At 38.0% G+C, this 17773-nt stretch overlaps 1 protein-coding gene across 2 annotated transcripts in view; it reads left to right on the forward strand.

Annotated features, from left to right (window-relative positions):
• CTNNA2 (catenin alpha 2) overlaps window positions 1-17773 on the forward strand; it is a 1309400-nt gene that overhangs the window by 1010981 nt on the left and 280646 nt on the right. For both annotated transcript variants that reach the window (XM_090281609.1, XM_090281608.1), the window contains exon 9: window positions 15949-16101. In XM_090281609.1, the coding sequence (XP_090137735.1) occupies window positions 15949-16101 (153 nt within the window). The remainder of the gene's footprint in view (window positions 1-15948; window positions 16102-17773) is intronic.

Below are 17773 nucleotides of genomic sequence, written 5' to 3' on the forward strand. Positions count from 1 at the left end.
AGGAAGCAGTGAATCAGAAGAGCCTGGAGAAGCCAGGGACCTGCAGTAGGGATGCAACAGGGACATGGACAGAGAGCAAGGGCTGCAAGCCTACAAGATACCAATGAACAAACTAGAACAGGTGCCTACAAACTACTACCTGTGGCCCCAGTCTGGTCCTCTGCCTATTTATGTAAGTAACATTGTATTGTCAGCTCTTGTGTTACAATGGCAAAGCTGAGTACTTGTGGCAGACACCAATTGACCATAAAAACTGAGTCATGCTATCTGGCCCTTTACAGGAAAAGAAGGTCAACACATGCTCTAGAAATAAGTCTGCTTGAGATTAAACAAATATGGTGTAAGAGTCCAGACTCCTTGAAAAAAAATGAAGGGACCTGAAATTTGGCTCTGTTGCCTGACTTCCCCCTGAATACTAATAATACCAATCATTTAATAGGATTTCCACCAACTTAAAATTGTGGAGTAATCATTAGGTCTCTGAAATGAAGCCCCTCTAGAGAATATTTTAGCACTGCTGGAAATGCAATGCTATGCAATAGTTAAAGGCAGGCAGCGAAGACATATAGCATAAGGTGGGAGACTCTGGAGAGAGAAGTTAGCTCATAGGTACCCAGTTATCCATAATTAGAATAGAGCAGGGGATCATGGTGATTGGTTTTCTGTTCTAGAAAATGTCAAGGACTCTTTAATGACCACAAGTTGTGAAAGGCTTCAGAGTTTCATTTATAAGTGACATCTGTACCAACAAGTGCCATCATCCCCCTTCACCTACTCAATAGCATCTTACATCCTCAAGTTTCCCATCCTGTTCAGGTGAAGTGAAATATCATTCATCTCATACCTGGAGTGGGACCTGGTAAGTTTTGGATGGGGTCCTCCCAGGAACTCTTGGATTTACAATGGGGACTCTCCTGTGACCCACAGGACTTGTGCTGTAATATGGAATGACAGAAAATCTGGATGTATGGGGCCAGATGATTTTACCTGGTGTAAATCCTACAACAGTGTGGCAGGTGTGTAGGATTGACTTCAGCAGAAAGAAATATATGGTTTAGAGAGTTGTTCTTTGTGTTTTGCTTCAAACTCTCTAACTGCACACTTTTTTATATGCTTCTGCTGGTAACCTGAAATCAAATTCATCCATTTAATGATTGTTTTCCCCAATTGCCAGGGCAGTTGTAGGAGGATCAAATCTTTTCTTTGAGCAGCATTTTATAAGTTTCCTAAGGGTTCTTGCTGGGGTGAATTTATTTGATGAACTTGTTACTCTCTTACACTGGCTTCAAATACTGTTAGCTCAGGCCCATTTAATGACAGTTAATCAATGATAGATAGTAGACGCTCTGTAAAATATCCAGGCATTTAATCTTACTTCTGCTTCTGTGGTAAACAATCCTGGATGGAATCTAATGCTAAGGGAGAGTGTTTGACTAGGTGTGGGAGTGAAGGATGGAAAAAATGATGACCTTTTTCCAATTGGGATTTGTGAACTTGAACAGCCAGCTTCCTAAACATATAGAACTATTCTTAGAATTGGAAGACCTGACTGACTCTGGGATTTTCTGTGTACAACCAGTGACCCTCCCTTTTCTCATCTATATGACAAAGAAAATGATGCTTACCCTGCAAACCACTTCTTTCACCCTCACTGTGACATTGTAAGGAAGGTCAAATGAAATAATGTCTAGGAACGTTCTCTGCAAGCTATAAAAATGAACATGCACAGGATTATTATGAAAAGCAATAAGTAACCAGAAACTGAGTAGACCTTCCAAATATACAAAAGAATCGGGGTTTTTTTCAATGTGGATTAAGGGTTCTGAGCAATCCACCCTTTTGAAATCCCACATCTTTTGGGCTAACCAACTGGGTATTTAAAAGTATATCTGTACTGATGGAAGATGAAGAAATTCTGAAAAAACTTAAATGAGAAAAAAAAATTTTAAGCAATAGGATGTGAAGAAAATATGATGAATTTGGACTATTTTAGAGTATTCCTTAGGCCAACCTCCAACACATTTAACCAGATTAACTTATGCTTGCCTCACTCACGAGTCCAGCCAAGCATACATATGATCACTGTAGCTTTATTAGTAATTGTGAATTGAGGCAGTAGAAGAGTTTTCAGCAGTGAGAGTAGATGGCTTGTAGTGTTTTTCTTTGTATCCCTGACCAAATATAGTGCTTGGTACACCAGGAGCTCCTCAACTGCTAGTAGAAGAAATAAATGAGTGAACACCAATCACTGAGTATAAAGAGTGGAATAAAGTAAAAAAGAGATAAAGCATACTTTTCTTCTCTGTGAAAATCTTATTACGCTAATAATAAGTTTCCTTCTTCCTTTGATCTAATTACATCTCTGCCTACCCTATTATATTTTTTATGCATCTATTCTCATTAATTATTTTTTCTTGGCATAACATTGAAATATTCTTAAAATAATGTGACATTTGTGTATGTTTTTCTTTATGGATTCCTCTTTTCCCCTTGAAATCAGAAAAAAACAAAGATTTTAAAATGCACAATTGAAAACAACAAAGGGTCCGTTATTAGTTTTTCAAGAATGAACATCTAGAGCCAAGACTATGTAATGGGAAAAGAATAATCTCCTCAAAAATGTAAGGAAAACTGGACAGTTAATGGTAATAGAATAGAACTGGACTCCTATTTTATACTGTACACAAAAATCAATTCAAAATGAATTAAAGACTTGAATGTAAGAAAACTTTTAGAAGAAAACATAGAAGATAAGCTCCTTGATATTGGTCTTGGCAATGAGTTTTTGGATTTGACACCAAAAGCAAAGGCAACAAAAGCAAAAATAAATAATGAGACTACAGCAAACTAAAAAGTTCTGCACAGCAAAAGGAAACCATTGACAGAATGAAAAGGCAACCTATGGAACGGGCGAAAATATGTGCAAATCATATATCTGGTAAGAGGTTAATATCTAAAATACAGATAACTCATACAACTTATTGCTAGCCAAAACAACAACAATAACAAAAATCTCATTTAAAAAATGGATAGAGCCTTGTCTGGTGTGGCTCAGTGGAATGGTTGCCAGCCTGCAAACTGAAAGGTAACCTATGATTCTGTCAGGGCATATCCTAGGTTGCAGGCCAGGTCCCCACTTGGGAGTGTGGGAGAGGCAATTGATCAACATATCTCTTGCACATTGAGGTTTTTCTTCCTCTTTCTCCCTCCCCCTCTATCTATAAATAAATAAATTTTTTTTTGATAAAAAATGGACAAAGTACCTGAAGAGTCATTTTTTTTCAGACATACAGATGGCCAACAGGAACATAAAAAGGTGTTCAACACTTATCATCAAAGCAATGCAAATCAAAACCACAATGAAATAGTCACCTCACACCTGTTACAAGGGGTATCACTAACAATTTGATATAACAAGTGTTGTCAAGGATGTGGAGAAAAGGGAACCCTTGTGCATTGCTGGTGGAAATGTAAATTGCTGCAGCCACTATGAAAAACAATATGTGGTCTCCTCAAAAAATTAAAACTAGAACTATCATAGTATACAGCAATCTTATTTCTGTGTATATAGCCAAAGGAAATGAAAAAAGCATTTCGAAAAGGTATCTGCATTTTTATATTAATTGAAGCAATATTTAAAATAGTAAAAATATGGTAACAACATGTGTTGATTAATGGAAGAATGAATAAAGAAGATGTGATATGTATGTGTGCATATATATATGTATATATATTATAATTATATATAATGTTAAAATATGACTCAGCCATTACACCGGTAGAACTTGAGGGCATTATGCTATATGTAGTAACCCCAAACCAGAGAAAGACAGATACTGCATGGTATCACTTAAATGTGGAGTCTTAAAAAAAAGTTGAACTCATAGGAACAGAAATGTGGTTGCCAGGGGCCATGGGGTAGTATATACAAAGTATATACAAAGTATACAAAGCTCTAAGATAAAGTCTGAGGATATACATGGGTGGGCAAAAGTCATTTTACAGTTGTGAGTATGCAAAAGTTTATCCTTGTATTATTTATTTATTAGTTATTGTATTATTTGTTATAAACAACTGTAAACCTACTTCTGCCTGTTATGGCTACATAGGTGAGATTGAACATTCTGAAGCAGTGTATAAAGTAAGCAAGGATTTTAATGATTGCTGGGCAGTCGGGCAGACCCTGAGCTGGTCTTTAACACGCTTTGACGTGTAATGGGGTGTAAACGCTGGGTTATATACTGGTGATTCCCTTGTTTCTTCTTTGGCAGGAAACAGTCTTAGGAAGAGTGAGCTGGGCAGGACTGCAGGAGTGTCTTGGCACTAACAGGAACAGAAATTCGCAAGGCTATAAGGTTATTTCCAGTGGCAGCATAGCTCTTCAGCCAGGGATAAATTCTTTGTGAAGCAATTTATTTTCAAAGGGCTAGATATTCTGTAAAGTATAACTTTTACAAATGTTATAAACCAGACACAAGCAAACGGAAGGTGATAGAGGCTGAGGTCATTTTAGCTTGTAAATTACCAATTGCTACAACACTTTTCCCTGCATTCCTTTCTTCAAGGCTTTTTAGCAAGTCCTTGCTACTTCTTACAAAGAACATCTGAAGCCCCTACATAATTACATATTTAACAGACCTTTGAAACTTTTTACAGGGAATATTTGGTGCCCCTACATGCCCACTCCTATAATGTAAAACATGGTGACTATAGTTTATAACATTGTATGTTGAAATTGAAATTTCCTAAGAGAGTAGAACTTAAATGTTCTCATCAAAAAAAAATTACCTGAGGTGATTATGTGTTAATCAACTAAATGAGAGGGAATTCTTTTACAATGTATATCAATTCACTCCAATGTACACTTTAAATATCTTAACAATTTTGTCAGTTATACCTTAATAAAGTTTAAATGTAAACAAAAGAACGGACATCTATTAAAAAGAATCACAGTGATGCCCTTTTTCTGGAAGATGAAAATTGGACATGCAGTCTTCAGAGTCTCATCTAAGATTAAACTTCAATGACTCTAGTTAGCTGGTAAAAACTATGTTTTCTTGTACTGTCTTTATCAGGGAACTGTTTCATATTTATCAAATGGTTGTGGATTTTTAGACTTTGTTCAAAACACTTTTGCTGTGTCTATTCGAAGTTGTCTCAGTATACATCATACGCTCCTCATGTCTTACCACATAGATGGTCATTTTGGTTATTTTTGAAACAGCTTATTTTTCTTGAGTTTGTGAGTTAAACTGTATCATTTCATCACTCTGCTCTCCCATGAAATAAGCAAGTGAATTGTTAGGTTATAATCTATTGACTGTATTCCTTTTGGTTTACTGAAGAAAATTCAGTTTTTACATTGATGAATAGCTTTAATTGGGTAAAATAGACTGGTAGTGCTGAGCTAATACCTTTAAATGTCTTGTCTTACAAAATTAATATTCCCTTGTCACACATACATTTAAACAGTTGGAAGAAAGCCTTGTGTTCCTGACTCCTTGTCAGCCTTAACGAATGATTTTGTCAAGTCACTCCTTTTTGCCTTGGTTGATTGATAGCTAAATTTTGGTTTTCTAGTTTATATAAAAAGTGTTAATTATGCCTTTCAGCTTGTAGGCAAGGTCACTTGAAACTTTCTAATAGTCAGTTTACAGAGGAATTACATTGCCTGTTTACTGAAAGGGTCACAAAATGTGCCCCTATTCATCAGGGACACAAATCACAGGGCTCATGAGCTAATGAAGGCAGTATTTATGAGTCCCTGCACTTGCTGGCTAATATTCCAAGTTCAAGGTGTCCCTGATCCTGACTGTTGAGCACTCTGACTGTCACTTTCAGATGTACCTGTGCTTATGTAATAAGTAGATATATTTGGATGAATGTGGTTTCATCCTAAAACTTTTAAGAATGAGAATAAAAACTAGATGCTAGATTGTCACAGTACTACCCTTCATCTGCAGCTTTCAAAGATGTAATAATAAAGCAGATCCCACTCACCTCTGCTACTACCTAGCTTACAGATTTTCACACATGTGGTCATTAGAATTTCAAAATATGGAAAGTGGATCCCAGTCATTTCTGGGAAAAGTCTCACTTCCCTTGGCTTGAGCCTTTGAAAAATCCCACAATTTGCCATTTAAAAAAATTTGACCAGTAAGCTATAATAAGATGCTTACATAAGAGGAAATATAACCCATCTATCTATGTGATTTCACCATGAATCCTTCATATTTTTTTTAACAGAATCTGAAAGCCCAAGGAAATCAGAGTCCCTCATAATAAGTAGCCAGCGGGTCACTCCTGGCTCCTTGAGTAAGGATTCATTCAAGACTCAGCATCACTTCTACTTCTGGTAGGGCTTTATGCATTTCACTCATCATCCAAGAAGCTGGATCACATATATTCCTGGAATTTTGTGCACCACTATCTCACATACCATTGTTTTTGGTCAATAATGTATGCCAAGATGGCACAATATAGGCACATGAGAGGTTGTGTTATGTTAGTTATTTAGAGCATGAATTATAGGGCCAGACAACCTGGATTTAAACCTTGCCACTGCCATGTATTAGCCATGTGAATATGAACAAGTGACCTAATTCCATTGCCTCAATTTCCTTACCTATAAAATGGAGAAAACAGTAACTGGCTCTCTTGAGAAAAATAAATGAGTTATTCTAAGTGTTTAGGACAGTGCCCGATATAAAATAAGCATTAAATGAAGTTTGTTAATATGAAATATTGATAATTTCCCCCAATCCTATCCTGCTTTCCTCCTCATCACATCTCCTTGCCCATCTGCTAGTCAGCTTCTGCCTCCTGTATACATCCCCCATCCAACCAACCTCTCTTTTTTTTCTTTGTACTGCAACCAGCAATTGTGGGCTTCATGTTTTGCTATTATTTTTTACCAAGACAAGCTGCTATACCTACTGGATTGAGGTCATCTAGAGATCCACAGTAGTCCCAGCTCTCCCTTGTATCCTCAGACAGTATTTCATTGTCTCCTCCCATGAAAGGCATTGTCCTTGCCTATTTTGGAGGGAGAAGAGGACTTTGATGTAGTCCTGTATGTGTTGGGGCAGAAAATGCAACCAGTGGAAGGAACCAAGCACTGTTACTATTCTTCAGGATGAGCCCCAATCAAGCCCTCCTTGTCCTAGTCCCCATGACTCATATCTGCAGTAAAATTCTTTTAAAAAATTTGTTAAATGTGAAAGATAAGAAATTGCCACTGTGATATTTTTAAGCATTGCCCATGGCTCTATAATGAAACAAATGGTATAGAGTACTGTCAATCCAGTGCTTTTGGCCCAAGAAATATATTGGAATGATGATAAACTAGTCAACTGATTCGTCAAGATTTCTCTCCAAAAAGATGACCTAGTGACCACAAAAAATGTATTCTAGTTAAAATGTAAATTATCTTATCAGTGACCTATTGTCGTAATAATGCATCTATTAATATACATAAATAGCATGTCTGTGGCATACAATAATAACATTCATTTACTCAGCAGTTGGGGTGGTCACCTTGGTCAAGTCAGGTCCTCTCCTGTGTCTGGGCTCAGTTGCTCTTGACTGACACAGTATGGCCTTCATAGTGATGAATGAGGTGGCTCAGTTCTGTTCAACATGTTTCCCCCCCTCTTCCTGGGACAAGCAGTCTAACTTAGACATGTCCTTCTCATGGGAATGGCAAAGAACAAGACCAAGTAAGCCCAAAGGTGAATGGGACTTTAAAATCCCATCATGCATTATGGTTACCAACATCCACTGGTCCTGTGCATCACATGAGGGTAGCCATTACAGAGTTACATAGAAATAGGCATGGATACGAGGAGAGGTGAAGGATGGGGTCATAAATACAAATATAAATATATGTATCACTGTTAATCTAAGTTTGCCTCAGTGCTTCCTACTCCATCAGCAAAACATGTATGTCATTTTTATCCTGTGTCAGCACTCCTAGAGGAAAAATTTAGAGGTCAAGGGCTGTTTGGCTAAACTAAACCATCATGTGTTAGATACTGGGGTCAAGCACTTAGGTGTTACTAATGATGACAGTTGTGTTTTTAATTAATCTGGAAGAGCCTGAATTTAAGGGGGGGGGGCTGGAACTTAAGGTGGGGGGCATGTAGAAAAACACCTTATGAAATTTTTTGCTTTGTTTTGTTTTGTTTTTGGAAGTAATTGCTTCCATTAAGGAAAGAAGCTATTATCCCAATTAAAATAATTTTGCTTCATAGAAAATAGGATAATGAGTAGAATAACCAAATAAAATAAAACCAAAAAGTGATTAAAAGTGCTCTTCCACAAGCTTCATAGATATCCACCTGCTGCCCCTGCCATTTGCCCCACTCTCAGCCCAAACAATGAACAGTGCTGTCATTAGCAGGAGACTGTGTGCATGATGGCACCTTAGCTTATTAAAATGGCATTGGGTGTATTACTGCACTGGCTGACCTTAACTGACCTTTGGTCTGGCCAAAATTTATAAGACTTAATGAAGTTCAATTCTTGTCAAGCCTCCCAGGCTGGATGGTTTCTAGCCAAGAAATTTTGTTATTTTAAATTTTTCTTTATTTTTAATAAACACCTCAAAGTTTAAGGAAATATAGTAAAAAATGTCAGTAATCATGAAGAGTCTAGAGCAATCATATCTTTGGAAATATTTTGGGCTTCAAAGTTTTGAGGCCATTTAAAATCACCCTCTACCCTAAATTTGAACTTGGCTGGTATTACTTAACATCACTGTACTGAAGAAGTTTATTCTGTTATTCTTAACAGGTTTCTGTGAACATCTGTCTAAATGACAAGACAGATTTTAAATGCTCAGACATTTGTTAAATATAATCAGCGCAGCCTTGACTTCAGTGTTAACTTCTTTTTCTGGAGGTCAAGATGGCACTGGTGTGCTCACACACACAGCCAATTCTGCCTAAAAACTAAGGTGCAGAGACTTAAATTGCAGGAAAGGTTCAGCAAAGGAAGAAAGTTTTTATTTTGCAATAGAAATAGGATTCATTAGTAGTAGGTACCTGGAGCACTGTCCTGAGAATTATATGTAATAATATTTGAACTTCCAGTCAAGATTGTGGCATAGGTAAACACGGCTTGCCTCCTTACACAACCACATCAAAATTATAACTAAACTGTAGAACAGTCATCACTCAGAACCATCAGAAATTAAACTGAATGGAAGTCTGACAACTATGGAATTAAAGAAACCACATCCACCCAGACTGGTAGGAAGGGTGGACACATGGAATGGACTGGTCCCATATCCAAGTATGGTGGATAAAAATTTTAGAGAGATGTCTCGGGAGCAAGGAGTTTCAGCTCTACACCAGACCCCCAGTCCAGGGTTCCAGTGCCAGGAAAATAAGTTTCATACCTTCTGGTTGCAAAAACCAGCAGGGATTGAATACATAGAAGAAACTTCTGGAGTTCCAAGCAGTTCCCCTTAAAGAACCTACACACACTCTCACCTACTCAGCTGTATTCCCTCTGAGCTCCAGCATTGGGATAGCAGCTTGAAAGGCACCAGTGGCCTACAGGGAGGAACTGAAGCATCTGGCATCAATGTGAGAACTGGGGGACAGCTTTCTTTCAGACAGAAAGGCAGGCAGAAACCATTGTCCCTTTTATGAACCCTCTCCCCCTAGAGCCAGCTGGCAGGTATCATATCTGAGACTCCATCATCCGGGCTAACACTGTTTGCCACTCCCTGGAAATAACCTGAGACTCTGTACCACCCAACTTACAGGGTCACCCAAGCTGCTAATGGTGACCTTTCCATATGAATGGTTCATAACTTTCTAAATCCTCTCAAACAAGCAACAGCTGAACTCAGTGAGCCCCTGTTCCTCTTGCTAAGTGGCTCCAGGTATGGCAATAGAAGCAACCAGCCTAGATTCAGAGCTTGGCTTTGCCTGGGTATCTCTTAAGCCCAGCACAAGTAGCAGCCATCTCAGAAGCTTTATAGCTCATACATGGTGGCCCTGGCCAGAGCACAGGTGGAGGCTGACCTTGGTCTGCACCATCTGGGAAACCCCAGAGCCTATGAACCCAGTGGACAGCTACAGACAATGTCAGAGTACCACCACCCTGCCCATCACAGCTGATCCTCCATGGAGGGCAGAGGTTAGTGGTCAGTCATCACAACCAATCCTTGCAGCTGACAGGCCTGGGTAAATCCCTCCAACTGACCTGCCAACAGCAACCAAGGCTCAACTACAAGAGGAGGGTGTACTCAGCCCACATGAAGGGTCCATCTCCAGTACCAAGCTAGGATGATAGGGGAGGCTGTGCCACTGAACCTTACAGGATACCTACTACATTAGGTTTTGCTACCAAGACAGGAAGTCATAGCAGCTCTACCTAATATATAGAAACAAACACAGGGAGGTTGCCTAAATGAGGAGTCAAAGAAATGTGTCCCAAATGAAAGAACAGATCAAAATTTCAGAAAAAGAACTAAACAAAATGGAGATAAGCAATATATCAGATGCAGAGTTCAAAGCACTGGTATGAGGATGCTCAAGGAACTTAGTGAAGACCTTAACAGCATAAAACAAATCTAGTCAGAAATGAAGGATACACTAATTGAAATAAAGAGCAATTTATAGAAAAAGAGCCATAGACTGGATGAAGCTGAGAATCAAATCAATTATTTGGAACTAAAGAAAGCAAAAAACAACCAATCAGAACAACAAGAAGAAAAAAGAATTAAAAAATATGAGGATAGTGTAAGCAGACTCTGAGACAACTTTAAGTGTTCCAATACCCTCATCACATGTGTGCTAGAAGGAGAAGAGAAAGAGTAAGAAAGTGAAGATCTATCTGAAAAACTAATGAAAGAAAGCTTCTTTAATTTGGTGAAGGAAATAGACATTCGAGTCTAAGAAGCACAGAGTCCCAAACAAGATGGACACAAAGAGGCCCACTCCAAGACACATTATTATTAAAATGCCAAAGCTTAAAGATAAAGACAGAATCTTAAAAGCAGCAAGAGAAAAGAAGTTTAAAGATAAAGACAGAATCTTAAAAGCAGCAAGAGAAAAGAAGTTAGCTACCAACAGGGGAATTACCATAAGACTGTCAGCTGATTTTTCAAAAGAACCCTTGCAGTCTAGAAAGGATTGGCAAAAAATATTCAAAGTCATGAAAAGCAGGGACCTACAGCTGAGACTGCTCTACCCAGCAAAGATATCATTTGGAATCAAAGGGCAGATAAACTTTCCCAGACAAGAAGAAACTAAAGGAGTTCATCATCACCAAACCATAATTACATGAAATGTTAAAGGGACTTATTTAAGAAAAAGAAGAAATCAAAACTATAATCAATAAATACATATCAATCAACAATTGAATCTAAAAACAAACACATACTAAGCAAACAAGAAGAACAGAGACAGAATCATGGAGATGGAGAGTGCTTTGATGGTTGCTGGATGGGAGGGGTGTATAGCAGACTGGGTGAAGATGTAAGAAAATTAAGAATTAAAATATAGTTACAGAATAGCCATGGGGATGTAAAGTCGTCGGCAGCCGTCCGTCTCGAGAGACGATGGTGTAGCTTCTTAAGAGTCTATCTGCACCGCCGAGAATGGTTGTGCAGTCCGACTCGGGAGTGACACGGTATCTGTCTCCTCCCGTGTTGAATTGACATCTTGCGATGACGCTGGAGTGTCCTCTCCAGTGAAGCTGAAGCTACAGAGCCTGGGCAGGGTGATATGGAGGGTCTGCTGTTGCCCATGCAGCAGACCCCCCCTCTCTTCGCAGCTGAAGGGTCCAAGGGAAAGACGGAGTCAATACAGCTTGGCTTCAGGTGCGCCACAGGAGTTGCCGGTGTTGACTACAATGTCAAACCGCCTTAGGGACTCCGGCTCCGGATTTTCTGTCGGGGTTTACTCCCTTAGCCTTTCCCCTGAAGAGGTATGCCGCAAGGCAGCGGAGGTTTTTTGGAATCAGAGTTTTCCTTCTCTGATGTGCCCTGACTGGAAGATCGAACCAGCGACACTTAGCTCGCAGGCCGACGCCCAATCCACTGAGCCAAACCAGCCAGGGTTGGATGTAAAGTACAGTATAGAAATTTATATGCATGACCCATGGTCATGAACAATAGTATGGGGATTGCCTGAGGGCGTGAGAGGGAAAAGGGGGAACAATTGGGACAACCGTAATAGCATAATTAATAAAATATAATTTTAGAAAAGAAATAATATTGAGCTCATTATAGAAAATGTTATGATTGATTAATCATGTCTGGTGCAGGCACAGAAAGGCAATGTTGTAGCATATTTGCTATTAATGCCCTAGTCCACAGTTTCTTATCTTGTTCTTTATAGGCAACACTCCACTTTAATTATTTCCTGTAAATGCATCTGTTTTTCTTCCTTCCACCCATGTTTGTATGTACTGCAGTTTTAGGTGATATTCTGTCCTCTGTATTTCTGCAAATCCCCAAAGGGATAAGGTTTGATGCCTTTGGCAACACTATCCTTGGGGATATGCTATTTCAACACAAGGCACTTAATATCTTGTCTCTTTTTTGTGGTGTTTCCTAAAAGGTTCCAAAATGACTTTCATTTATTAAGTGGAATAAATTTATTAACAGACATTCTCCTCATTATAAAGAATTTGAGTTCACATAAAAAAGGCCATGGCCTTTCTTGATTTTTTTCAAGATAAATTAATTTGTTCTTAGTTATCTTCTGAAGGTGACCAATTTATTAATTTTTTCTTTAGTCATTCATGAATTTAAACATATTTAATAGGTCTCAATCCACTGAGATTTTAATCTTTGTGAAGTTTAAATTGTCTAGTCTTTGGCCAAGTGGAAGCTTCCTAAAGTTATTTTTACATGGCCTTAGTAGTCTTTCGTGACTCTTTACTATATGGTATAACAAGGTATTACATTAAAAAGTTAAAACCTTGTAGTATATTCTATTTCTTTCCTCGTATAATTTTTACATCATTGTACTATGTCTTCATTGCCAGATCATACTATCATTTCATACTGTAGTCTCTCCCATTTAACCATTTTCTCAATTTTTATAATTAAGTACATATCTAATATTCATTGCTAGTTCTTATGTTGATGTTTTCTAATTATTTTGGTTGTTAAAGCTTGTTCTCTAACAGATTCCTCAGAAAAAAATCTTGGGAATAATATTTTCTGAGTTTTTGCATGTTGATTAAAGTTTGTTTGTGTCTTCTGTCCTTGAAAGAAATTATTGCTTGTTATAAAATTCTTAGCTTATTTTTTTTTTCTTAAGTATCTTAAACAGAGTACTTCATTTTCTTCTGGCATGAAGTTTTGTTGTTGAAAAGTCTAATGATCATTGATTGTTTTTTCTTCTAAAACATGTGCTCTATTTGCCTAAATTAACAACACTCTCTGCCTTTTCTTTAGAGTCTAGTTATTTTGGTTGTTTTGTGGGTCAGTCTTCTAAGTTATATGATATATTTTTTTCAAAATGTGTGTGTGTGTATATATATGTATATTATATATATAACTTGTATAATATATACAATACAAAATGTATGTATTTATATATTATGCATTTAGAAATTTTTCATGAGTTATGATTTTTAGTATTATTCTGTTTTTTTCCCTTTGGGGACGTCTGATAGCAATATATTGAATTTTCTTTGTCAGTCTTTAATATGAGTCACCTTTTCTCAAATCCTTTATTATCTCTTAAAATTTTGGGGGGGAGAATTTTAGATATTTAGATATTTTTCTTTTCTCTTTTTTCTCCTAAGGCATTTTCTTTTGTGTTTAGTCTGTTTTTTTTTCAGATGATTTTTCTTATATTCATAATTCTTTCTTGACTTTCATAACCTCATTCTCCTGTCTTTTTTTTCTAATTTATGTTTTCTCTCACATTTTATATCATTTTCTTAGTGTATTTTAATTTACTCTAAATAGTAGATTGCAGTTTTAATCTGTTTTACAGGCATATCCTTCTGGCATGCTTTCAGTGTGTATAGGGATGATATTATATTTCTTATTCTCATTTTCCTTTTATAGTAACTTCATCTGAGTTTGACCTTGATAATTTTAAGTTCATTTTTAAGTGAAATCAGTCTTCCTGAAGGTTTAGAAAGAGGCTTAATGCAGGTACCTCTTCTAGCTTTACAGAGCTCTGACTTCTGTTATTTTTGCATAACGTTAAAAAATGTGGTGGCTTGATTAATGAGATAGCCTGGCTCTGCTCATCTCTCCCACTTGCTCTGGCCCTTTTCTTTCTTTTATCACTGTTGTCCCCATCAAGTTCAATTTTGATTGCACTCTCAATAGTTTCTCCTTTATGTGGGGCTCTGTCTTGGAAGAGAGCCATGGCAGGTCAGTTTCAGTGGCCACTACACTGACCCCTTCAGACCTCCTTACTGTGGACTCTGCAGTTACTTCATGATTGCAGGCATCTTCTTCTTTTGAAAAGCTGGTATAGGATAGTCTACATCTCAATGTTGATGTGAACACTAAATGCTATAATATATAAAAATCTTAGCTGAATATCTAGCACATTGTATATAACCAAAATATATGAACTCACCCATAACCATCATTATTCCACAGTAATTTAGCACATGTTGCCAAACGAGTAGCTAAATAATGTTAACTTCCCATAACTTTTATTTTATTTTATTTTATATGGTGAAATGTCAAACCCGATTGAGAGGTAAACCAATCTAGGTTATACACACACACATACATATGTTGTGATAATTAGGACAAAAAGGAACTGAAATTTGTCCAAAGTTCTTCTGATCAATAATAAATGTATAAGTATCACCTCATCAGAAGATTTGCCTGAATACTCCTGAATAAGTGCATTTGTTTGGGAAACACACACATCGTTAATCATCTTCTCTTGTGTTTATTTACATTTGGCTGTTTTCTCCCTATGTACATTTGGACAATTATGAACAAAGCAGTATTGAGGTGATTTTTCAGGTACAGTTTCATTTCATTTTCATGCAGCTGCCCTGCTTCCAGTTTTAATAATAGAGAGATGATTCGTAATTACGCATTGTTAGAAATTTGGTCCTTCGTTCTTACTCACATTGAAAAATAATTTTAAGTACTTCTTTCTGGAGCACAGCAACTATATCATCCTAGCACTTGGGCAGAAACATTTTGAGATTGTTAGATGTTTCATTTTTCTACCTCCATCAAACACAAACAATGTTTCTAGGAAGAGCAGGAGACTGCAAAGGGGTAAAGCTCTAGGGAGAATTCAAACCCCAACTCTTCATCTAAAGTTCCCCTCACTTGCTTTTTGATGCCTAGATTTCCCATTTTTCTAAAGAGCCTGAGTTCTTGAACTTGATCACAATTTAAAACTTCCTGAAGACATTTCAGCCAATGAAGGATGAGAGGGTCCATACTATATTGAGCTACAGGTCATATGTGTAACTCTTAAGTTGACATATAATACAGTTAATTCAGAATCATCCATTCCTCATCTCTCTGCTTTCCTTTAATGTGCTAAGTGCTGAGAACATTAAAAAGGTTGGGGTAAAGGGGATGGGTGAAAAAAGTAAGAAGGCTTAAGGGTACAAACTGCCAGTTATAAAATTAGTCACAGGGATGTAAAGTGCAGCATAGGTAAGATAGTCAATAATATCATCATCATTATGTATGGGAACTACACTTATTGAGGTGATCACTTCAAAAGGCATTTAAATATCTAATCACTATGTTTTACACCTAAAACTAACTTAATATTGTATGACAACTATAATTAAAAATAATATTTAAAAAATGGAGTTGACACCTTATTTTAATGGGTGATGAAATCTGGACATAGTCTAAAAAACTGTATTACTGGGCAGTAGTTCAAACTATTCTGTCAAGCGAGTAATATTGATACACTCATAAATAGACACGTCTTAACAGTGTGTGTGTGTTTGTTTTTGTTCTTACTGTAGCTTCGAAAAGCTGTGATGGATCACATATCTGATTCTTTCTTGGAAACCAACGTCCCTTTGCTTGTTCTCATTGAAGCTGCGAAGAGTGGGAATGAAAAGGAAGTGAAGGAATATGCCCAGGTTTTCCGTGAACACGCCAACAAGCTGGTGGAGGTAAGTCAGAAGTGGCCTAAACACTGGAGTGTATCCACAGGTTTCATCTCTCCAAATGGCAGCCCTTCTATGGTTTTCCAGGAGAAATAAAGTCCTGGAGCCTTCTTTCCCTTTCCTTTCTGATGACTCCTTTCCTCTCAAATGAAGCGGGGTATCAGCATTCTCTCCTCTCTGTGTCCCATATACTAAATAGGATCTGGAACATGTCTGTTACCTTTGCTAAACAACAGACAGAGGCTGAGACAGAAGTAGGAGGAATACTCCAAATCCTGAATTTGCGGGGTAGAAACTGCCAATTGGAGGTTTAAACCAGTCCCTTTTCTTCCTCCTCATCCCTTTCTCCACTCCACCCACTTATGCTAGATTAGCTGTCCACATTATGAACCTGAGAGAAAAAAATCCCCTTCCCCCAAAGATGTTTAGACTCCTGCTCAAGGAGTATAAGTTCAGGATCAGAAGTATATTATATGTGTTAGAGAAATCTGTGGGAGTTGTTTTACAAATGTGAAATTGTGCCGTGTAATACGGAAAACAGTCCCCCGCTCCAATGGAAACTAAATAAAAATGAAATGATAAGTATGCTGACTGAATCTAGGAGCTGAAAACCAACAGCTTGGCAAAGGTTGGAGTTAGTGATGTGTAGTGACATAGAAAATAAGAGATGTTAAACAGGAGATGTGTGTGCTAGAGAAAAAGATTGCAGGGAGGCGAAGGCCCAGGCAAATGAAGGAAATGGTTGTCAGGCGCGGGCCAAAACTGTTGCAGGCTCTGGGCACTTACCACTGCCACCGCCGCCACCACCGCAGCAGCAAGGATGATAGTGCTCTGGAGTATCCCCACTGTAATTCAAACTAAAATAAAATTACTCAGAATGACAGGTGCCTTAAATGCAAGCTAAAATAAAATAAATCCCCCCTAAAGATGGCAAAATGAAATTCTAAGTTCATCCAATGTGAGATTCTCTCCATTTTTCTTGGAGCGAGTGATAGTTGTGCTCTGGTTTATTTATTATTTTTTTTGTATTTTTAATATCTTTTTTTATTGTTATTATATTACAGTTGTCCCAATCTTTCCCCCATTGCTCTCTACTGCCCACCCTGCCCCACTCCCACACTCAATCCCCACCTTGTTGTCCATGTCCATGTGCTCCGGTTTAAGTTGTGCCCTATGTACCTGCTTATTTTGGCTACTCCCTCACTGCCTTTGCCTCTGGGACTACAGACATCCAGCATCAGGTGCTCTGCACTGGGCCCAGAGGGAGCCCGGGGTCCTCTAGGACACAGACTGTGTCCTCACCCATGACAGCAGTCAGCAAGTTGAGTATGCAAGAGCATAGTCCAAAGTAATGAAACCCCTGAACTTTCTACCATAACCCTAGTGTCTGTGCGACACCAGTCTAGAGCTAAAAATAAGGTTATAGTTATAATACCAAGGCAGTCTTTCCAGCTCTGTCCCCACTTACGAGGCAAGCGCTCTGTCACCCCTTACATTCCACCCGCATTTTCTGAGAGTTCACTGGGCCTTTGAGAAATTCAGGGTTTTCACAGGGTTGTCCTCAGAAGCCCTGGCCACTTCCCTGTCTGGGTGGAAGAGGAGGAAAAGAAATAATGCTGAATGCATGCTACAAATGTTTTCAATAGTCATATGTGATAAAAATAATAGCAGTAACATA

The sequence above is a fragment of the Furipterus horrens genome, unplaced genomic scaffold, assembly GCF_987537825.1.
Source record: "Furipterus horrens unplaced genomic scaffold, mFurHor1.1.pri manual_scaffold_6, whole genome shotgun sequence".
NCBI classification, from domain to species: domain Eukaryota; kingdom Metazoa; phylum Chordata; class Mammalia; order Chiroptera; family Furipteridae; genus Furipterus; species Furipterus horrens.